This window comes from Scheffersomyces xylosifermentans, assembly GCF_036884685.1.
Source record: "Scheffersomyces xylosifermentans strain CBS 12540 chromosome Unknown RJT20scaffold_5, whole genome shotgun sequence".
Taxonomy (NCBI): Eukaryota; Fungi; Ascomycota; class Pichiomycetes; order Serinales; family Debaryomycetaceae; genus Scheffersomyces; species Scheffersomyces xylosifermentans.
Window position 1 is genome coordinate 661,165 of NW_027042943.1, and position 23,036 is coordinate 684,200.

Here is a 23,036-nt window from a genome sequence, read left to right on the forward strand (position 1 = left end):
GCAACGAATTTTTTTTTTGCACCTAAACACAAATCACGAGATAATATCTACGGAAGAGCAGGATGCAACTTACTGTTAGGGTATTATAATGACTAAGATACTATAGTGACCAAGAGTCGGAATTACTGTATTATGCTCGAGAAATTGAATGTTTCCACTCATAAACCGATATATCCATAGGTCATCAGTGCAATATATTACAATGTAACCGCACCCGAGCAGATATCGTGGTCATCAGACGGCTATAAATTGTTAATTCCTCTCCGAACTCGCTGGTGGCAAAATGCTCTCGGACCGAGTCTCAGCTTCTATCTCTTTGTATCTTACGTTAAAATATCATTATCGAAGGGTTCTACCTAGTGCCCTGCGATTGTAATGCACTCATTGCAGAATTTCACTGGAATTAGAAGCACACCGTTGTTTTTTGCTGAGTAAGTCGTATTCTACAGTCAACCATTGGATAGTGTGACATGAAAAGCAGCTTAATTACATAGAATCTATATAATATCAATCCAGATGCACCGTCCCGCATGAACTTATTATGTTTGTGACTCGACAGTACACCAATGAAAATCGACAAATAGTCAGCATACGTCTGAGAAAAATTCTCAAAAGAGATGGGGTTACGAAAAACTTGGGCCGAAATAGATCGAAATACGACGAGTTTCGACCTTCCCTAAATACCGTATCCGATAAATGTGTTAATTGATGGTTTTCTTCTGATTGGTATAATCACCACTAGAAAGAGGAGGCTATCCGAGATAGGACCTTAAACATGTCTTGGAAGGCATTGCAAACTTTCCTAGTGGGGACAATTTCTTGGTGTTCAACACTCCAAAAATTGCTTGTCTACGACTATTTTATTGCTTTGCTCTATCGGATGCAAGAGCGCTCGGCACGAGTTATGGAACCACTCCCGGTTCATATCAACCCCCAGACGCCGTCGTACCGTCAGAATGAAAGAGTAAAAGAATGAAAAACTTCGTTGTGAATCACCCCCCGGAAGTTCCCAATACAGCTAATCTACACCACGCCATGAGGAGCCTGATTTCTACCCAACCATAGAAATCACACTACGAACAACATTAAAAATACAATACATACAAACACACAATAGTAATCCCTGACAAAAGGAGTCAAAAGGGTCAAGAGAATAAACGATAAAGCATATACGCCAATAGTTTAAAACTCCGGTGACACACAAATTTACACATATTCCGTTTCATCAAGCAAAGCCAATACCTTAATAACTTCAATACCAAGAACCTTCAACTCCACCAAGAATTCTTTCTTCTCCTCGTCCTTCTCCCGCAAAAGAACTATTGGCGGACTTATCGCTGGGTCTTTCTCTACCACCGACCACCGAAACTTGCTAAGAAAAAAAAATAAGAAAAAAAATGACTGAGCGAATTCCGGTCAAGAAAAAAATAGCGGGGGAAGCACGTAAAATATTCCAAATATCCAGGATCGGGGAAAATAGAGAGATATATACGAGTTTTCAGTAATTTAGTGAACACTGCTGTTTATAAATATATAAGAGAATTGAAATCCTGGTGGGAAGCGAATGTAGTAGAAAAGCAGTCCGATTTGGTAGGGATTTTGGAAGCTTCTTTTGGAGAGTATGTATAATATTGAATTGAATGGAGATAGATAAAAGTTTTTGTTTGAGAAAGTGATAGTCGTGGTGCCCCTCCTTCCCCTTAATCTTAGATTATTAGTAATATTACACGTTGGTGATGGGATATAGTTTTCAATATGAGTTCTAGAGCTTGTGTTAGCAGTCAGAATTCCCACAATAAGCAAAGGCCAGAAGTCGGGAAAAGAAGAAAAAGCAATAACGAAGTCCATATTTACTATGAGCACTTTATCACACTAATTCAGACGTGTACCAGGTGAGCAAAATAAACTGCAACCAACATGCGCTTTGTTATTCCGGATTGTTCCAGATATTGGTCTACCTAACCACTGTTCGCCAATACTAGCTGACATCTCGGATGCTGCTGTGTTTTCATTTCATAGGCAATGTTCCATTGATAGCGACTTCCAGCCACCCCACTATTCACTCACGTCGGAGCGCACTTCGCGTGACTACCCAGATAAGGCCTGTGTATCATATAACCGTCGCGTAATGACGTGTTTTCCACTATGTTGCCGTCAATGCCTAAACCTTAAGTGTATCATAGTAAGACTTGACGTTGTTTGCGATATATTAATGCCAGAGCAGCAAACCCCCCTCACTCATATTATTCTTATCACAGTATATTAAATTTATTATTATTATTATTATTATTATTATTATTGTTGCTTCATATTGCTGCGTTCTAATAATAATTTATTATAATCCATGACCTTAATAATATTGTTCGGGGTATAAAGAACAGAAAGCCACCAGATCAGACTCCTATCGTCACAGCAAAGATAACCTCCGGACGAGCCTAATAGACTCTATCACACACACACTATCTACCACTCAGCTAACGCCTCGTTTGGAGCAACTTACTAACCCGTTTATTAATAGTTACAGCGTACATGCATAGAAGAGCAAGAATACTTCACATTTGCATCACGTCAAACTATAAAAGGTACATTCATTTCAAAACACGAAACCAAGATAAGAATTACTTGGTGACGATTAGAACTAATACAGATAGGCGCTACAACTTATAGATTCATATCAAACATGTCCCACAGCATACCCGCTGGACCTCCCCCAGAATATGAGCCACAATCAGCTCCCATCTACTCCCAACAAAACGAAAAGTTACCATCCTACAAGCCTTCAGTGGAGTTCTTTGGTCTTTCTCTTATCAAGTCCGAGTTCCTCACACCATATCATTACAACAACGGTTCCCGCTCATGGAAACCGGTCATCTTAGAATTGAACTCTACACAACTTAACATATATTCCTTGAATGCTGACAAGAAACTCTGTGAACTAATCCTTGTGTTATACAACGAATTAAACTCATTGAATGAATTGGTAAGGGATGTTAATAACACTTACAAAAGCCATACAGATTATGATTCTTTGGCCAGAAATGAGTTAGAGGTCGATCTCTTTGCTGGAGATGCTTATGGTGATGCTGGCTTGCAGGATCAACTGTTAATTAATAGTTCCGCTTTATCCAAACTTAAAGCCAAGCATAGATCATACAAAGCAAACAAGTCCCTCAGCCATGACTTAACGAAATACCATAGCCTTATGAACGACAACCAGCTCTTGTTCGAGCCAGTAACGTCAACCAAAACCTACAATATGTTCAAATCGAAGTATCAGGGAGAACTCCTTGATTCATTCACATTGGCTAACTTGCTGGTGGGAGAGGCACCTTCGTTGAATCAATTGATTTCAGCAATGTACAAGGAAGAGAACATCTACGACAGCTCCATGTCCTCCAGCTTGGTGAAGTATAAGAATGTTCTTCGTTTAAGAATAGAGTATAAGCAAATATTGCTCCAGTTCTGGTCCTTCTATGGAATGATCCATTGGTTCAGAATGCTCTCTATTGGAAAGGACTTGAGCTCTCCAATCGAAAGCAGGAATATTACGAAATTAAAGAGTATTCCTTCCAGATATTCTAATAGAAATAATGCATTATTAGCAGCCACGGCAGCCGCTGCGAGCTACAGGAGAAGAAGCGATCCACTCTTTGGTGAAGAGGATGACGAAGAAGCTGCTGTGCTTGGAAGTCAATTGATAGAATTCAGCGATCCGTTCTCGTCTACTCGCCCTAAGATTAGATCTTCGTCTCCTGCTCCATCAGACCTGGTCTCAACTGGGAGTGTTGTCTCCTCCGCCGAATCGATCTTTGAGCCTGAAAGAAGAGAATCGGTTGTGTCGAACAATACCTCGATACTGAGTATAGCTGATGATCCCTGTAAATATACCACCACCATTCACAACTTCAAATTCGTGTGCTATGACAAGTACCACACGGCTTTAGAAAAGCAATACATTTCAAACTGCATCCCCGACTTGAACTCGTATGACAAATGGAGCGGAAAGAATATTACCTTGAGTAATTATGAGCAGTTTATAAAGAGCAAAGACCAAAATGAAAATGACGACATATTTATCAATTACACATCTTTTATGGACGTTGTCCATTCATATGAGAAGAAGAAACATCAGAAACATGCCCAACATTCAATGTCTGGTGTTTGCAGGAATTTCATGATCCACCAACGTGGATTGGTAGGCGTTGCCTTGGAAAGGGTGGAACCAGTTGAGAACTAAGGGAGAACGCAAAATAACGAGAAATCAAAAAGTGAGCCAAGAAGATTAATGATTAATGCCAAGCCAAGCTAGAAATTTGTAGAAGTTATTTAGATTCTATAGTAGCTTTGATTTAGATTAATGATTTATGACTTAGAAGTAAACAAATAATGGTTGCAAAACCATCCACTGTAAGGGTCCCTATTATGGCACAGCTATGCAACAGCATAATGGGACGACATTTCTCGGTACTGCTGCAAAATTGTTGCACGACATTGCGGAGATCAATGCGACATTATTGTTAACGGAAGCTTCCCATACAACGTACCAAACACAAGAATGTAATATGACAAGAGGCTAATACGAGATGTATATTATGAAAAGTTCTTAATGAGGATTGTGGGTTCCACATGGGCCTTCCTATCCTTTCAAAGAAGCAAGCGTTTTTTTTGGGGGGGCATATAAAAGACCTTCATTTACAACAGTGGTACTCCCCCACCACCTCTCAGCTTCCCCACCAAAATCACAAATCTCAGGGTTCCAGAATCTCCACTATAACTGGTGACGTGGTAATTACAAAAGGAATACAGCTGTCAGTATCTGGAGCGAGATGAGATTCTTGTGGCAGCCGAGTTGTAGTTATATTTTTCCCCTTGCTGGCACATTCTCTCGCTGCATTCCTCGCTATTTCTGAGGATGCTTCGCTATTTCGTCTCTGTAGAATGCTTTTTCGAACTCTGCCGAGACTTGTGATTTTTTTTTTCAGGGTGACTTGGTAGCAGAATATCAGCTCATACGATTTTTCAGGGTCCTTCGATAATGAATTTAAGGAGGTCAAGAAAACGGCTTCGTGTTCTTTAAAAGAGTGAGAATAAGCGGATAATGGAGGGATAATACTGATATTGTTTATGAATACTTTGTATCTTTTAGAATATTTCACATCAGGCATATTAATTCTACATAAAAGATTAGACGTACTATAATATATTTAATGAACCCTTTTCATTAGCCACTAGGGAGTCGTCTATTTCAGTCCCTAGCTTTCTGATGATTTTCTTTTCAAGCCCAGTAATTCCCTCGTAAAAAGTGCCAGACATTCTCTACACTTAGGTCCCGTTGGTTTCCATTGCAGATTTCACCCAGATTCAATTGTATGTATTTACATTGACATTTATAATCTGGTGTATTTCTATCTGCAAAAAAAGACGAACTAATTACGTTCCCTACGTAGCATATTAATGCATCACCATATCCCTGTATTTCATTAAATGGCCGTGCTGTCCACACCACACCACACCCATATCTCATCTCATCTCATCTCGTTGCAGTTGACAGCCCCATGCCATGGACATCACATCACTCTCATAACTGCTACGTTGTCATTGTCGTACCGTGACACCGTCACCCCTCTCAGTAATTTTCTCAAGCCACAAGCCACGAATCCTCAGTGCCTCAGCTCAGTCTCATAGTGAGAGACCACACACTATTTTTCACACTGTCACACTCTCACACCGAAAAACTCCAATAATTTCCTATTTTTCACCTATTTTTCCTGCTTTTCCACTGTTTTTCTCTCGCCTCGCCGTGAAAATTCGGCCAGATCAGTCTTTTTTTGCCAGAAAACTCCTCCTTCTTCTCTCTACGAACTTCTACCCTATTCATTCATATTTTTCACCCAAGATCCAAGATTTCCCATACCATACCATGCCATACCATGCCATACTTCACGTAACTTTCCTCACTATTTTTCACTATTTTTCACTATTTTTCACTATTTTGTTACCATTCTTCCACTATTATCTGACTTTTTTTTTTCCACCTGTCCCCAGTGGCTCTCTCTCCCCAGTGGCTCTCACTCTCACTGTCTCACTCTCACTCACTTCCTCACCCTCACTCTCTCACTTCCTCTCTCTCGTTACTGCCAGCTGCGAGTTTCTGGAAACTTTCCACTTCTACGACCGATTTATTTCTGGCTGTCAATTTTTCTTTCATTCATTTGTTTCTTTCTTTCTTCTTTTCTTCTTCTTCTTCTTCTTCTTCTTTTCTTCAATTCGTCACTTCCGTGTACATCTTATCCCCCCAAATCAACCCCCACTAGTGTGTCTCCGTGCATCAGTCCCAACATCACCAAGCGATCAGCATCTTTCCTTAACCGCCATATCGCTCGTCTTGTCCTCTGCCGCCGAACTCACTACCTCCTGCTGCTAATCAAAAGACGCCTAAAACGTTGAATTATTAGCATTGCCATTGTCTCCTCTGAAAGATAGCCCCGAAACCCCGTGAAATCTCCCCCAATTCCCTTATTCTCACCCTGCCATGCCTACTCCCGCCGAAATCATCGCTGCTCGTGTCAACAACTCGCTTGACGAAGCTGCCAACAGCGCAACTTCCGATGTGACCACCGAGTCCGCCGACGATTACTCCTACTCCTCCAACTCCGCTGCTCAAGATGACCAGGAATCCGTTGCAACTTCTGCTTCTGCCCGTTCCATCTCTGATGAATCTGCTTTCCCAGCTTTGGGTGGTGGAAAGAAGTCTCCTTCTGTTTCTGGTACTTCGACTCCATCTTGGGGTCCAAGTATGAAGACTCCAATCTCTGGCTCGCCTTCTCCTGCTCTCCGCGCAAAGTCTCCTGCTACCCCTGCTCCAAAGGCTACTAACGGTAACCGTTTTAAGGTTTCCACAATCCAAGAGGCCTTTTCTTTGGACGTCGAAGATCAATTGAATGTTGCCAGACCGGAGTTCATTAAGATCTTGACTACTGTCAAGGCTGATACCAACACCAACATTGAATGTACCACTTCTCAGCATACCAAGAAGAGAACTTTCCTTATTACTGGTAAGCCAGAAGACGTCAAAACTGCTAAGCGTATTGTTATCAAGAAATTGACCAAACCAGTCACCTCTGTGTTCACCGTTCCAGCCAAGATCAGACTGAGAATCATTGGTCCTCAAGGTAAGACTTTGAAGCCAATTATTCAGGAAAATGATGTCAAGATTGATATTGGTAACGTCGAAGAAACTCCAGAAGTCTCTGATGAGAACGAGGATGAGGACGATATCTTTGCTCAAACTATCAAGATCACAATTGACGGTGATGTGGAAGGATGTAAACGTGCTAAGTCTCTTATCTTGGCCATTGTCAAAGAGGAGACTAAGAATTTGACCGCTAAGATCAAGGTTGATGACCTTGTCAAGCCTTTTGCTGGTTCCGCATTGAAGTCCATTATTGCTAAATATAGTGACTTGGACATTTCGATTCCAGACTACAAGACTTCAAGCAATACCATTCTTATTTCTGGTAACAGGGAACTTGCTTTGCAAGCTAAGAGTGAAATCAACGAGGCCTTGCTGGCCCTTTCTGGAAAGATCGTCGTAGAAGAGGTCCCAATTCCAAAGGTCAAGCACCAATTCTTACCTATCTCTTCCATCTTGGAAGAAGAAAATGTCTTAATCAAATTGCCTGCTGAAGGTGAGTCAAATGTTAAGTTCATTGGTGAAAAGAAGAAGTTGGCTGCTGCCAAAGAAAAGGCTAGACAAACTACTTCTGCGTACAAAGTCGAGGTCTTGGATATGTCCAAGGCCCACAAGGGTAACTTGAAGCACGTCAAGGCTGTGGCTGCTTTGTTGAACAAGAACGGTGTCTTTAAGGAAATTGCTTCTTCTCACGATGTCAGCATTAACGTTCCAAGCATCAAAACTCTCTCTGATGAATCAATTGCTTCTATTCCAATTGAAATCGTCAGCAAAAATGATGATGCTGAACAGATCAAGAATGTCAGAAAGGCTATTGTACAAGTCGTTAATAAAATCACACCTGACCAGACTAAGGTTGTGGAGGACATTGATCCTTTCTTCCTCGCTAAGGTTCCAGAGACGATTAAGGACGCGGCCAAACAGAACAAGGTTTCTTACGTTATCTTAGGAAAGCAAATTACTCTTTTCTCTGACGAGCAGGAGCAGGAATCTGAGGACTTCGATTTCGTTGAATCTGCTGATAGCACCTCTGCGTTCGCTAAGGTTGATGAATCTTTGAACTCCTTAAGAGAGTTAGCCAGCAACCTTGAAGCAGTCGTTTTATCGGTTCCAGCCAAGGATCAAGCTGTGATCTCTGGTCCAAGAGGTACCACCTTGAAGTCCATCTTGAACGATGTAGAGGCCAATTCTGTAACTGTTAAGTTCCATTCCAACGGTGAGAAAAACTCCGATGACGAGATCTACATCCATGGTGTCAAATCTGAGGTTGCTAAAGTCAAGAAGGATATTGCAGCCGTGTTAGCTGATGCACAAGAATATAAAGAAGGCTACAGCGCTACGGTCTCCGTTCCAAGTGGCACTCTCTCCAGATTAATTGGAAAGAGTGGTGCTCATTTGAATGCCATTAGAGATCAATTTGGTGTCAAGATAGACGTTTCGGACGAAGGCAAGGACGATGATAAAAAGGACGCTCTGTCCAAGACTGACATTGTCATTTCCGGTATTAAGAGAAATGTCGAACAGGCAAAGGCTGATATTCACAACCAGGCCAAGAAGTTGGCCGACGAGACTTTAACCAGAATTAAGATCGAGAGCCAGTACCACAGAAGAATGATCGGCCAAAACGGTATTTACATCAACAGATTACAAGATAAGTACAATGTCAAAATCAGATTCCCATCTGTTGACGGGGCTAATGGAAGTGCATTTGCAGATGCTCCAAAGACGAAGGATGAAGTCACTATCAAGGGTCCATCTAAGGGTGTAGCCAAGGCTGAAGAAGAGTTAAAAGAATTATACCAGTTTGAGAAAGAAAACGGTTTTAAGGAGACTATTAAAATTCCAACCAAGGCTATCGCAAGAGTCATTGGTAAATCTGGAGAGACTATCAATGACATTGCTGATGGATCCGGAATTGAGTACAAGTTCAAGAGAGACACTGAAAGTGAAGAATCCTTGGGTTATGCTGAGGTTGAATTGACCGGTTCGAAGTCTGCTTTGAAGGAAGCCACTAAGAAGATCCAGGAAATCATCGAAGAGATCGAGAACTTTGCATCCGTCACCATTAAAGTAGACCCTAAGTACCACAGAGACCTTATTGGTCAGGGTGGTTCCGTAATGAAAGAAATAATTAGCAAGGCTGGTGGTGATGACTTACCTAGAAGTAAGTACTTCCGTTTATTGTCTATTCCAAATGAAGGCTCTGGCTCTGACGAAGTTACTTCTCAAGGTGACAAGTCAATTGTCGACAAGGTCATTGAACAGGTCAACAAGATTGTGGCCAACAAGGTTGCATCCATTTCTGAGGACTTTGAGTTGGCTAAGGAGAAGCACAGATTGATTGTTGGACCATCTGGTTCTATCCGTCATTCCTTGCAAGAAGAGTTTGGTGCTTCTATTGACATCCCTAGACCAAGTGACGCTTCTACCACCATCAAGTTATCTGGTTTGCCTGAAAATGTGGAAGCCTTGAAGGCTAAGATCATTGAGTTGACCAAGGATGATTGGAATCTTTCAATTGATATCCCAGAAGCATATCATGCATTAGTTAGCGAGAAGGGTGCTATCTTCAAGAAGTTGAAGTCTGACTTCAACGTTGAAGTGCAACACGGAAACTTGACTAGACAGGCTGCTAAACTCTCCAGCTCTTCTATTCCAACCCCACCAGAAGAGGCATTTGCTGTTGACGATGCAGCTACGAAGTTCACAATTGTCGACAACACCGTTGTAGATGAGAGCGATGGTGTTGTTATTCCTTGGAGATTGAAGGGAAGTGCTGAATCCACAGCTAAAGCCGCCAAGTTGATTGAGGAACGTTTGGCTAATGCCAAGGCAGCTAAGAGTGTTGGTTGGTTTTACTCAAAGAACCCATCTGTTTTCTCTAAAATTGTCGGACCACAGGGCTCTAAAATCAATCAAATCAGAAAGAAGACCAATACCTTTATCACAGTGCCAAGAGCAAACGATAAAAATCCAAACTTCGTTTACTTAATTGGTTCAGAGGAGAACTTGGAGAAGGCTAAGTCTGAGATTGAACATGCTCTCAAGAATTAATTTGCTATTGGCAAATTCTAGTTTGATTTTGAAATTCAATTCTGCAGTAATATTTTTGTAAATAACCAAAAAAGGCTCTATGATATATAGCAAAATCCATTCAATAGAAATTACGATATCCACAAGTCTGTAGAGTTATGAAAAATGCGTCACCAGCTACATCTAAATGGGTACGCCCCACAGAGTCATGTCAAAATTGACAAAAGCGATACATAAGCTAACGATGATATCAGTTGAGTTGCTTTTCAACATTGGGAATCCAACTTTAAACTTTTCTTGTCCTCACTATCTCCACAAGAATTGAAAATTTCTTAAATCTCGATCGAACACTACGAATATCTGTGGTCATAGAGTATGGCGGAGTAGCCTGATTTTGAGCCCTCAGAATAGTAAGGGTCTGAGATCAGGTGTGAAATACAGTTTGCAAAGATCGCCTTCTTCACACTCATCGCCTTCGTATGTCTGCGCGAACACTGTATGGCTACAGATAATTAGATACAATTGAGAGTTCAATTACGAGAATTGCCCTAGATGGACAATCGCATACCATAACAAACCACCAGCTTTTAGCCCCATCGCATGTTTATTGTCTTAAAATATTTTAAATTGATTAGAGCCACCGTTAGAAACTTCGTATACATCATCGGAATGCCGTTACAAGACCACCTGCCCCCCACATCCATTAAGTGTACCTAACCATACTTCCATCTCTTCTCGTCGCAGCATTTCTTGACTACAGGCCATTTCCGCAACTCTAAATGTCCAACGGTAATTTCTTTATACGGTGGAAAATAGGGTGCAAAAGCCACACTTTTTTTGATGCTGGGCATTTATCACTTGCATTGAGTGACTCGGAAAATAACGTTAAGCATCTGAAGGTGGAAAAAGTAGGCAGTGACCATTCTTATCGCCTTTGTTTTCGATGTGGAGGTTAGAGCACTCGGTCTGAAATACCAAGAGATATTTGCTAGTAGTAATTCCATGCATCCACAGAAAAACACAAGAGACGATGAGCGGTTTGGTAACTACGATATTTTTACTATTTCACAACCACACTTGACAGGTCCCACCCCATAGGACGAAATCCAAGTTAGTGTGCCTCACGAGTGGCCCATTGCTGTCGTAGGAATCGATGACACCATTCAATTGTACGACAGCAGCCGACCACCACAAGAAGTTCATTCCCGTCAATTGTACTGCTGAAAGAACCAACTGAAACTCACGCAAGGTACGATTTTAAGCACAAGATAGAGTCAGGCGACAGTGACACAATCCATTCAACTAAAACTAAGAAATATCTACGGTTAAGCAATGGTTACTACCTGAACAAGAAATCTCAGTCACGTGAAATCACCAATCTATAAGTTGCAATTTTGCAGTCTCTGCATGGTCAAAATATGCACTCTGTCAGAATAATTTCAATCGAGGCTACGGCACATAACACTAACTAATTATTGGGTTCACCAATGGATCTGATAATAATGGCTCTTGAAGAATTAATGCCAAATTTTTTCTGTAGGCGAGGCGACAGGGTTTGTCTAGTGGATAATTGCCACTGTGCGGCAGAATTGTAGGTACGTCAGCCTCCCAAGTCATCGCGTGGTACGACTCTCCCTTCGAATTAATGTTATTATTTATCATTAGTGCTCCTTTGTCGCCAGATGGTGTCTATTTAGACTTCCCTAACCATCGCTCGTCAGGAAAGCAGGAGATACCATGATAGTCGCCGAAAGCTGCACTTTCTTTCTGTGCACACACACATTTCTCTTGTGCGATAAACGCTGCAATCTTTTATCACCCAAGGTATCCCATGGTATCTCCACAACGGGCCCTGGGGTTACTTTGCAGCGGCTCTTTCCAGCTTCATTGACACCACACTCTCCGTGAACGGTTTCAATTCTTGTCTAGCCCAGTGTCCAAGGCACAATGGAACTGCAGCAATGATGCGGTAATCGCCGTTTTGCAATTGCCCCAAAATGCCGTAACTATGCGCAAAAACTGTGTGTCCTGCAGCCAGCTCCTCTGCAAGGATATTAAAATATTTGCAGAGGTCCATAAAAAGAAATTTGCCTAATGGAGCATTGGAGTAGTATGCTATAGTTTAGGCTGTTTTGTGATGTGATTTTTTCGATATGTTTCTATCACAAACCTTTTGTATATAACTGATGAAAGTTCCTCTTGGTTGTAGACAATTCAATTCTCGAATCCCTATTCTTTTTTGTGGTACCTCATCCTCACTAACCTTGCCTACTTACTGCCCCTCATCGGCCTGAATTATTTTCTAGCGGGTTGCAATTGCAAAAAAAATGGGTCTCACTGATTTCTATAAGACATCCTCCACTTCGGAGAAGCACGATGAACAGCCAGACGATGGCAGTTATTCGTCAGGTTCTGATCTGGAACCAGCTCTCATCCAAGTGGACAAAAACGTCAAGCAAATTGGTTATGTCTCCGCTACCTTTTTGATGATCAACAGAATGTTGGGAGCCGGTGTGTTTTCCACCGGTTCCACCATTTTTGCGTTATCTGGTTCAGTTGGAACAGCATTGATGATGTGGTTTGCTGGTACCGTCATTGCCCTCTCGGGTTTATTGGTTTACATGGAATTGGGATCTGCTTTGCCTAGAAACGGTGGTGAGAAGAATTACTTGGAATACTTATTCAAGAAGCCAAAGTTCTTGGTTACTGCCATGTACGCTTCCTATGTCTTCTTCTTGGGTTGGGCCGCTGGTAACTCTATTGTCGTCGGTGAGTACATTTTGAACGCTGCCGGCAAGGAGGTTACTCAATGGAACTCCAGAGGTATTGGCATCGCTGTGATTACCTTTGCTTTCTTGATCAATGCCATCAATGTTAAGGCTGGTTTATTCTTGGCCAACTCCTTGGGTATCTTCAAAGTCGCAATTGTTTTGTTCATCACAGTCACCGGTTGGGTTGCCCTTGGTGGGGGTATTAAGACCAACAACTTCGAGCCAACTCACAACTTCAGCAATGCCTTCTCTGGTACTTCTCCAACTGGTTTCGGTATTGTCAACTCGTTGTACAACGTTATTTGGTCTTATGTCGGTTACTCCAATGCTAACTATGCTTTGGGTGAAATTAAGAACCCAGTCAAGGTTTTGAGAGTCGCTGCTCCAACTGCCTTCGTCTTCTTGGGTATCATTTACATGTTTGTTAACATTGCTTACTTCGCTGTTGTTCCAAAGGAAGAAATCGCTGGTTCTGGTAGAATTTTGGCTGCTTCTTTCTTCAAGTACGCTTTCGGTGACAAGGCTGAGAAGGCTGCTTCTGTCTTCGTTGCTTTATCTGCTTGGGCCAACGTTATGTCTGTTATCTTCTCCCAAGGTAGAATTATCCAGCAATTAGGACGTGAAGGTTCCTTGCCATTCTCCAGATTCTTTGCTACTTCAAGACCATTCAACACTCCATTTGTTGGTTTATTCCAGCACTGGATTGTCTGTATTGTTACCATTGTTGCTCCACCACCAGGTGATGCTTACAACTTCATCTTGAACTTGATTTCTTACCCATTGAATGTCGTTAACACCGTTATAGCTGGTGGTTTACTTTTCGTCTACTACAGAAAGTACAAGGGTGAAGTTGAATGGAACCCACCTATTAAGGCTTCCTTGCCAGTTATCATTTTCTTTTTCTTGGCTTCCTTGTACTTGATTGTTGCTCCATACATTCCACCTGTGGAGGGCCAAACTGTCTACAACAAATTGCCATACTGGATTCACGCTGTTGTTACTTGGGGTGTCTTCGGTATTGGTTTCGTCTACTGGGTTGTCTGGGTCAAGGTTCTTCCTCACTTCGGTAACTACACTTTGGTTGCCAAGGAAGTTGTTGGAGAAGACGGATTCTGGAGAAACAAGATCTACAAGCTCGCCAACGATGGCTCTAACAAGGACATTCTTGAAGAAGATGCTACTGCCATCTCTGATGCTGAGATCGTCAAATAAATGATATCAGCCATGCTGCATTGACCTTCTAATTCATCATCTTTTTATATTTGGGCATTCATCTATGGGGTATTATAAAGCTTTTATTTATTTGTTTCCAAGCACATACTTCTATTTTAATTCATAATCTACGTTAGTTCACATACGCTTTATTTATCCAACTATTTATTTCACCCTGCAATAATATAATAATGTAATAATAATCATAGTAATGTTATATTAACAATTAAGTCTGTCGACGTAGCATAAAAGCTCAGAATAACTCAGAATAGGTTGGGGTGCAAATTTATTTAATGGAATGGAGCCATTGAGAGAATGGAATAAAATATCCAAAAAGGGGACTTTTCATAGGTAAAAACAGTTCATCGTAGTAAAGAGGTCGTTAATTATGACAAAAGAAGGTGATTGGCTGGATACTTTCAGTTCTACAACAGTGAATTTCTCTATTATACTTTGTATTATAAAATGCCTATTTACAAGCTGTATTCTGGGAGACATATTTTATTACATCCCATGTGCTATATTTATAATTTACATGCAAAATGAACCTTCTATTGAAAGTCATGAAACTAATGTTGTTATAAACGTAATTCAATTCGTATGCTATCCAACAATTAGTGAAGTTATCCCACTCCTTTGTGATTATCTCGTCTTCTTAAAAGACATCCTAAATCTGGTGTCTATGAGACTTAGGAGTATGCATTGGAGACCATATACCTCTGATAGAGTCGTTAATGGACAAAACCTTGTGATTATGCTTAAATAATGGAGCTCCTGAACGCTGGCTGTATTCTTGTATCTTCTGTTCGATTTCTTTGGCATTCAAGTTAGCAACTTCGACTTCTTGAGCTTTATCGTTATTGTAGTGGAAAGTCAACTTTGGGTGTCCTGTTCTCTTGAATATGTCGAAGAATATACCCTTCTTCTTTGATGCTATGTTGTCTAATTGTCCGTTTTTCAATAATTCACGTAATCCAGTAGATGATCCACCCCAGTTACAATATTGAACTGAAATCTTATGGCAAGGTACAACATATGCACCTACACCATTACGTGCAATCGAGCTTTTTGCTATGGCTTTCACGGGCATCTTATATACTACTTTCTTAGTGTATTTCTCCCTAAGAATAGTAATAAAAGACCATATTCTTGTAACTGTTAACGAAAAATTTTTGATATTCGTTCAAATCGAGGTCGTGTGCAGTCCAAATATGGTTCCAAAAGAGTGGTGGATTTCACAGCCAAGAAGAGTTGAAATGTAGGATGTGATAAAAGAAGAGTAAGATGAGGAGAAGATGGTTGTGCGGGGAGGTGATCAGATGAGATGAGATGAGTCAGTTGATATAACTTTGGGGTTATTTTTATTAACTTTTGTTGTTTTTTTTGTTTTTTGGGGGAGTCCCATTGATGAAATATCGGTTAATCTGTATAAAAATATGCATAGATTAAAGGACAAGTAAAAGATAGTAGAATTAATATCTGGGGGTGGTCTCTCAATAAACACTGAAGTTGCGTTGGTACCACCTTTAGGAAGTTTTTCGGAAATATATTTGTGTATATATGTGTGTATAAATGATATATATCATGAAAGTCTCAGATTTTGAAGAAGAGTTATCTTTTTTTGCAATTTTGGAGAATAATTTTCACATATTGAGAATTAGAAAGTGAAGGATAACTCAACTTTTCAGTACGACAGTAGATTAGCAGGTATTTAAAAATAAGCTAAATTGAAAGACTGTCATTGAAGAAGTCAACTCGAGGATATTCTGGCAATGTACCATAGATGTATCTCTTTAGTCCATTGAATAGTAAACGTTGTACTATAGAAATGGCAAGACTTCTTAAAATTGGGGTCATTTTTTTTGTTTTTAAGAGCTATATCTTTATCGGGGTCACGTGAGTTATTTCTAGCGCAAATCACGTGAAATTAAATTATTTGAACTGCCATGGTAGTGAATAGTGCATCTGAATAGGTCCCTTGGCCCAGTTGGTTAAGGCGTGGTGCTAATAACGCCAAGATCAGCAGTTCGATCCTGCTAGGGACCATTTCTCTTTTTCTTCTTTGAAGAAGCATATAAGTAGTTCCAAAGCTACTGAATTCTCCTAAGTCCCCTAAGATGTATGGCATTGGCAGTGGCTGTGGCCATAAGTATCATAGTAATAGGAGCTTAATATTTTTTTGCAGCTATATTCATCATTGAAATTTGAGGAGACTTTGAATCTACTCTTTCTGACAATCTTAAGGAGTACATCCACGATTCAAGATTCGAGGTTTTAATGAACATTGTAGATATCAACGAAGTAGAGTAGATTGCCATGGAATGAATTAGCAGGTTTTACTCTGTAGTTATTTTAGTCACGGATATAAATTTGTACATTTGCACCCATGGGCTTGTCTATAGCACAATCGATAAAATTTTTCAACTATTGAAACTAAACATTTTATGAAATGCTTCAGAGGCTTCAATAGAACAGCATTGCATAGCTCGAGACCAATACAGCAACCAGAACCCTTATCAAGACAGAAAACTCACATCAAGGCATATATTATGCTCCCACAACTTCCGATTCTTAGGTTTAATTTATGCGGCCTCTTTCCCATACTAAATAGTCAAATCTTTACCCGCTCCAGTTGCAAAATGTACCATCTTTTCAAGCCCAATAGAAAAGCCCTTCCCCACACCTGAGATACATCTCTGAGTTACATCTCTAACGCCCACCACCTTACCCATCCTCCACGTTTCCCGATCGATACATCCAGCTTCCATACATTCAGTACATATCTTGCAAGCCCTGCAACATACACATCCTATTAACGACTGCAAAAAAACACATAGCCAATTTACACCACCTTACACATCTTCCACCTTTACACAGCATTTCCATACATTCCGTTCATATCTTACAACTCTTGTATAACATGCATCCCATTAACGACTGCAAAAACCTACACACACACACACACCCCAGAAGCAAATTACTACCATACATAACACTAACTACACATTCCATTCACTCACTCTCACTTACCATAAAATCAAGTCACCACCACCACCATGACCACCACCTCACGTCACCCACTGAATTCTTTCTCCTTCCCACTGTTGCATTATTTTCAGAGCCACCTCTCCAAAATGCCAAAGTTCTGTGCGACTAATTCCTCGAAATGGATACGTACACCGACTTCTCCTTCCATTTTCAACGCGCGCTCGCAGTTACATAACGAAAAGGGACCAGTTGGCACATTCTCAAGCGCGCTTAATTCGATATCAGTTGCCATATTGGTGCCGTTCTCAAACCATCGGTTGAGTCAGCTTTTACTTACTGTAACAGTTGCTTAGTATTTAAAAATGGCCCTAGCCGAGTGAAAAGTTTTTAACTTTTGAATGGTTGTCAGTGTTCTTTCTAGTATAAGTTATAGTAATCTCGAGGATGTCAGCTCCGATGGAAAAATCAAGCTACAGAGCGTACCAGCAGGTGTTGAACATCTCAATCAAGCCAAAGTCGGCAAAAATTGCAGCCACCTCCAAAAAGGTCACCAAGCCTAGTGCCACTAAGAAAGACTCGTGTGGAGCCGTGAAAAGAAGAACGAAAACAGGCTGTTTGACCTGTCGTAAGAGAAAAAAGAAGTGTGACGAAGATAAAGTTAACGGTAAATGCCAGGGATGCACCAGAAACTTCCTTGAATGCTGCTGGCCGGAAGCCGAGCCAGTTGCTGCTATCATTTCTAAGTGTAGCACACCTATCACTATCATCACAGCTCCAAGCCCGGCTCCTTTGGTATTAGGAGTGAAGAGTTCTGCTCCATTCAAATCTACCAAGTGTTCTATCAGCTCTTTGATCGAGCCAGTAAAAATCGAATCAAAATGCGAAATTAAGCAAGAAGTGGAAACCAACCCATACCCAAGTCCATCACAATCTCCTATTAGTGAAATTAAACAGGAACACGGCGATGTCAGCTACATTGCTCTTCCTCCTTTAATGAACGTTCAATACAAAGTTCACAGCAAAGACAGCAACATCAGAGGCATCAAGACTGAGACCGATAACGAGTCTACTGTCATTATTAAGCAAGAACCCGTAGTCAAGCACGAACCCGAAGTCAAGCAAGAACAACAAGTTTGCAAGCCATTCGTTCAAGAAGCCAAGTTTGTTATCACTTCATTCAACTGTAACAAAGACTTGTGCCAAATTCCAAACTCAGCGTAATTCCATCAACTGAATTGTACTACTACTACTACTACTACTACTACTACTATCATTACTACTACAGCTCTTGGCGCATTCAATTCTTTAATATTTCACTTCTATGTATAGATTTTCTCCGGTTTTTTAATTGGTTACGGTTACGGTTTCTTTTGGGTATAAAACTTATTTTACAATACAGAATTATATAATTTCTCCTACTATTCACTGTAATCACTATACGCTCTACCACCATAGTGCCTGTCAAAGTCTGATTTTTCAGTCTCTATGTTTCGGTGCGATCTGGATTATTTCCTCTTTCGGCTGCATCCTTGCCCCAGACAGAAAGAAAAATTTTTAACACACGAGTTTAAACGGCTTGCGGCTATTTCACTCTATCGGCAGCTGAGAGCGAGTGCAGTGTTCTATTTTGTTTATTCTTTTTTTCGCTGACCATTTTCGGTCTACCAGAGTATTTTCTGGAAGGAACAAAAGCGACGGGAAGAAATGAACAGTGAGAAAGTCGGTCGAAATAAGTCACGTGACAATTTTTTTTGAATAGAACTATAGGAAGGACAGCCTTCGGTACGGGCCTGATTATTATCCTGGTATGTATGTCCTGCGGTACGGGCCCTAAATTATTCAATTCTTATCAGGTGCTATCACTCCATCGTATTTGGCTACTGATACGGACAGGAAGGAACAAAAAGACCCCAGGTACAGAGAACACAGTAGAATATAGTCAATAACTAAAAACCCATTACAGATCCCATAAGCTCGTAATTTTCAACGAAATAAACCGTAGCATGTGCTAAGGGAGAGATATAGAATTTTAAAATGATGGGAAAGCTGCTCTTTTTCCACCTTTTCTAAGATCGCATGTCTCCACACAAATGCTCTTGCAGCGGATGGGTGCAATCTGGAAAATAGTAATTCCTTGGAATGTTTATAATCAATGGAATTGTAGTGAATAACATATAGAATGCAAATCGTACGGCAGCATTGTCAACGATACCAACCACAACGTACGACTTGACTCCAGTGAACCATTTACCCCCTCCATTACACACTTTTCGCATGCCTCACCATCCACCTACATGGCTCAATTCCCGGTGAAAAATTCTCTCAAACTCCGCCCAATTATTACCTATTGCTTCCTTATGGAGTTCTCCGTAATTGCACCGTATTGCTATATCTTTTGGTACTATTCTCGTAAGGTATTCCCGTATTATTCGTTGGCTCCCGTGACTTGCTGTATTTTTTTCCCAATACGGTACTTTGGTTACTGTGGCTCCTATTGCAAACAATTGCAGCAATAGCACAATCTGTTGTTCTTATCTGTGCTGTTGACGCAATGATCTCAAATGGTCCAATGGCTATCGACCTCTCAGATGAGCCGAGAAGCTCGCTTGAAATATTTAATAATTCGGATCGAATTAATTTCTTCGATTTGTTCACGCTTGGAAACAACCCTGCAAAAGATTAAGATTATTCACTCTCTTTATCTTATAGTATACTCTATTACTGCACTCATTTTTTAACTAATGTCGTCGAGCGCTACCTACGGTAACTTCGATACTCACTTCTATAAGGGCCAGGATGAGGTCGGAGAAGATGGAATTTTAACCATCAACAAGAGGAACAGAGACCAATCTCATTTCCCAGACTTCTTACCAACTTGGGACCCCAAGCAAAAGTATCCTCCATTGAAGTTTTTCAAGCATGTGGACCCAGGCACCAGAGCTGACCCATCGTTTCCAAACTTGTTCCCAAAAGACGGGGATCACAAAGTCAAGAGAATTACTCCTAAGCTTGGAAGTGAAATCAGAGGGGTCCAATTGTCCCAATTGGACGACAAGGGTAAGGACGAATTGGCCTTATTAGTCGCCCAGAGAGGTGTTGTTGTCTTTAGAGAACAGGACTTTGCTAAGCACGGTCCAAAGTTCGCTGTTGAATATGGTAAACATTTTGGTAGATTGCATATCCACCCAACTTCTGGAGCTCCAAGAGGCCACCCAGAATTGCACATCACTTACAGAAGAGCAGACCCTGGTGAATTTGAGAGGGTCTTCTCCAACAGTACGAATGCTGTCAGCTACCACTCCGACGTTTCCTATGAGTTGCAACCTCCAGGAATCACCTTTTTCTCTGTCTTAGAAGGTCCAGAATCTGGTGGTGACACTATCTTTGCTGACTCTGTTGAGGCTTACAACCGTTTATCTCCAGCTTTCCAGGAAAGATTAGCCGGTTTGAACGTTTTGCACTCTTCAGAGGAACAAGCTAACAATTCCAGGGGACAAGGTGGTATTGAAAGAAGAGCACCTGTCTCTAACATTCACCCATTGATTAGAACTCATCCTGTTACTGGAGCTAAGTCTATTTTCATTAATAGACCATTCTCCAGAAGAATTGTGGAATTGAAAGAAGAGGAATCTGACTTCCTCTTGAATTTCTTGTACAACCACATCGAGCAATCTCACGACTTGCAATTGAGAGCCAACTGGGAGCCAAACACTGTGGTTGTTTGGGATAACAGAAGAGTCCACCATTCTGCCATTATTGACTGGGACACACCTGTATCCAGACATGCATTCAGAATCACACCACAGGCTGAAAGACCAGTTGAGGATTTGAAAGACTTAAACAAAGAAGAATACGATGTCGGAGATGTGGCTGAAGAATTGAACAAGGTCTTGAAGTGAACGGGTTTCACACCATATATAATTTACATAGCAAAATAAAAGTTTACTACTGCAAGGAACAAAACAACCCCATTTTTTCACAGCCAATTTCAACGCTATCATCTCTTAATCAGGTAACTCGGGTAATCGTTTGACAGCTACAACCGATAGATACATTTGATGTCGCAATAGCGTTTGGCTTCATGCCACTGTTCCGTTATCTTTGCGATCAGCTACCCGACAGGGTATCCCATTTTTGAGCCATTGTGTCAAATTTCCACCCGATAAACTATTTTAGCGGGCCGAACAGAACCTTCAAATCGTACTAGATCTGGGGATTCTTTGTAAGCCTGCTATCATTGCTTTTGCTACTCTCCCCATTTGATTGCAAAAATTAATGTGGCTCTCAATTCCAGATTTATCATGTCTACGCGATAAAATTGCAGCATAGTCACGTGAATACCTGAGAGATTGCAAAATCTGCCGCTTCGGGTCGGGTAGCACAATACTGTGGTGGCTTGATAGCAAATTTGCAATCATTTTACTATGCAAAGAAGACCGTTCATGATTGATGGTGTAATTTGCGATCCGAAGTGAAGGTGATGTCGAGCTCTGCGATTCACGTTCCAGGTTCGGCTACTGTTCCGAAATGATGGAGAATATAAAAGTAGGAGGAATTCCTAAGGTAAAACAGGAAATAAGTATTGCTGCATCAAACTTTAAGTTTACGACTTACTCAAAGCAAATTAACCATGTCAACTCAAGGAAGCCGTTTCGGTAACTACGATATACACTTTTTCAATGGCCAAGATGAGGTCGATGAGGACGGAGTTTTGGTGATCAACAGAAACAACCGTGCAGCCTCCAAGTTCCCAGAATTCTTGCCAACCTGGGATCCAAAGGAGAAATACCCTCCATTGAAGTTCTTCAAACACATCGACCCAGGTGCAAGAGCTGACCCATCCTTCCCAAACTTGTTCTCCAAGGGTGCCAAGTACGAGCTTAAGAAAGTTACTCCAAAGTTCGGTTCTCAAGTCGACGGTATCCAATTATCCCAATTGGACGACAAGGGTAAGGACGAATTGGCTTTATTCGTTGCCCAAAGAGGTGTCGTCATCTTCAGAAACCAAGACTTCGCCCTGAAAGGTCCACAATTCGCTGTCGACTATGGTAAGTACTTCGGTAGATTACACATCCACCCAACTTCTGGAGCTCCAAGAGGCCACCCAGAATTGCACATCACTTACAGAAGACCAGACAAGAGTGAATTCGAGAGAGTTTTCGCAAACAGAACCAACAACGTCGGATGGCACTCAGATGTCTCCTATGAGTTGCAACCTCCAGGAATCACCTTTTTCTCTGTCTTAGAAGGTCCAGAATCTGGTGGTGACACCATCTTTGCTGACACTACTGAGGCTTACAACCGTTTATCTCCAGAATTTCAAAAGAGATTAGCCGGATTGCACGTTTTGCACACCTCCAAGGACCAAGCTTCCAACTCTCTTTCCTTAGGTGGTATTGAGAGAAGAAAGCCAGTTTCTAACATCCACCCATTGATCAGAACTCACCCAGCCACCGGTGCTAAGACTATCTACTTGAACAAGCCATTCTCCAGAAGAATCATCGAATTGAAGGAAGAAGAATCTGACTACTTGCTTAAATTCTTGTTCGACCACATAGAACAATCCCACGACTTGCAATTAAGAGCCAACTGGGAGCCTAACTCGGTTGTCCTTTGGGATAACAGACGTTCTGTTCACTCTGCTATCATTGATTGGGACACTCCAATTTCCAGACATGCATTCAGGATCACTCCACAAGCTGAAAGACCTGTTGAGGACTTGAAGGACTTGAACAAGGAAGAGTACGATATCGGTGATCTCGAGGAGGCTTTGAAAGCCGTTGTTGCTTGAAGCAACCAACATACCTGGGTATCCGTTTATTAGAAGTTTTTATTAATTG

The 23,036-nt window shown here is 41.2% G+C and overlaps 7 protein-coding genes and 1 non-coding gene across 8 annotated transcripts; 7 read left to right on the forward strand and 1 right to left on the reverse strand. All coding sequences in view use genetic code 12, as the record gives it.

The window, feature by feature from the left end:
* The first annotated feature begins 2,273 nt into the window (after window positions 1-2,273).
* RJT20DRAFT_48175 (uncharacterized protein) lies at window positions 2,274-4,492 on the forward strand. Its single transcript, XM_064920326.1, has one exon. The coding sequence runs from the start codon at window positions 2,681-2,683 to the stop codon at window positions 4,235-4,237; it is 1,557 nt and encodes a 518-aa protein (XP_064773651.1). The 5' UTR covers window positions 2,274-2,680; the 3' UTR covers window positions 4,238-4,492.
* A 1,731-nt stretch (window positions 4,493-6,223) lies between these two features.
* RJT20DRAFT_128844 (uncharacterized protein) lies at window positions 6,224-10,393 on the forward strand. Its single transcript, XM_064917361.1, has one exon. It carries the CDS (start codon window positions 6,533-6,535, stop codon window positions 10,244-10,246), a length of 3,714 nt encoding a protein of 1,237 aa, XP_064773652.1. The 5' UTR covers window positions 6,224-6,532; the 3' UTR covers window positions 10,247-10,393.
* Window positions 10,394-12,405: 2,012 nt separating this feature from the next.
* MUP1 (Mup1p) lies at window positions 12,406-14,549 on the forward strand. The gene has a single exon (XM_064917362.1). It carries the CDS (start codon window positions 12,553-12,555, stop codon window positions 14,206-14,208), a length of 1,656 nt encoding a protein of 551 aa, XP_064773653.1. The 5' UTR covers window positions 12,406-12,552; the 3' UTR covers window positions 14,209-14,549.
* A 265-nt stretch (window positions 14,550-14,814) lies between these two features.
* Window positions 14,815-15,716, reverse strand: RJT20DRAFT_48242 (mitochondrial 54S ribosomal protein mL43). The gene has a single exon (XM_064920328.1). The coding sequence runs from the start codon at window positions 15,296-15,298 to the stop codon at window positions 14,876-14,878; it is 423 nt and encodes a 140-aa protein (XP_064773654.1). The 5' UTR covers window positions 15,299-15,716; the 3' UTR covers window positions 14,815-14,875.
* Window positions 15,717-16,180: 464 nt separating this feature from the next.
* RJT20DRAFT_t90 lies at window positions 16,181-16,254 on the forward strand. Its single transcript has one exon. It is a non-coding gene; the product is annotated as a tRNA-Ile (tRNA).
* Window positions 16,255-17,534: 1,280 nt separating this feature from the next.
* Window positions 17,535-18,466, forward strand: ZCF3 (Zcf3p). Its single transcript, XM_064917363.1, has one exon. The coding sequence runs from the start codon at window positions 17,641-17,643 to the stop codon at window positions 18,415-18,417; it is 777 nt and encodes a 258-aa protein (XP_064773655.1). The 5' UTR covers window positions 17,535-17,640; the 3' UTR covers window positions 18,418-18,466.
* An 889-nt stretch (window positions 18,467-19,355) lies between these two features.
* On the forward strand, window positions 19,356-20,321 carry RJT20DRAFT_128856 (uncharacterized protein). The gene is made up of 2 exons (XM_064917364.1): window positions 19,356-19,647; window positions 19,707-20,321. Exons 1-2 carry the CDS (start codon window positions 19,491-19,493, stop codon window positions 19,877-19,879), a joined length of 330 nt encoding a protein of 109 aa, XP_064773656.1. The 5' UTR covers window positions 19,356-19,490; the 3' UTR covers window positions 19,880-20,321.
* RJT20DRAFT_96985 (sulfonate dioxygenase) lies at window positions 19,938-22,987 on the forward strand (the record flags this gene model as incomplete). The annotated part of the gene is made up of 2 exons (XM_064921654.1): window positions 19,938-20,459; window positions 22,349-22,987. 2 exons carry the CDS (start codon window positions 19,938-19,940, stop codon window positions 22,985-22,987), a joined length of 1,161 nt encoding a protein of 386 aa, XP_064773657.1.
* Window positions 22,988-23,036: the final 49 nt, after the last annotated feature.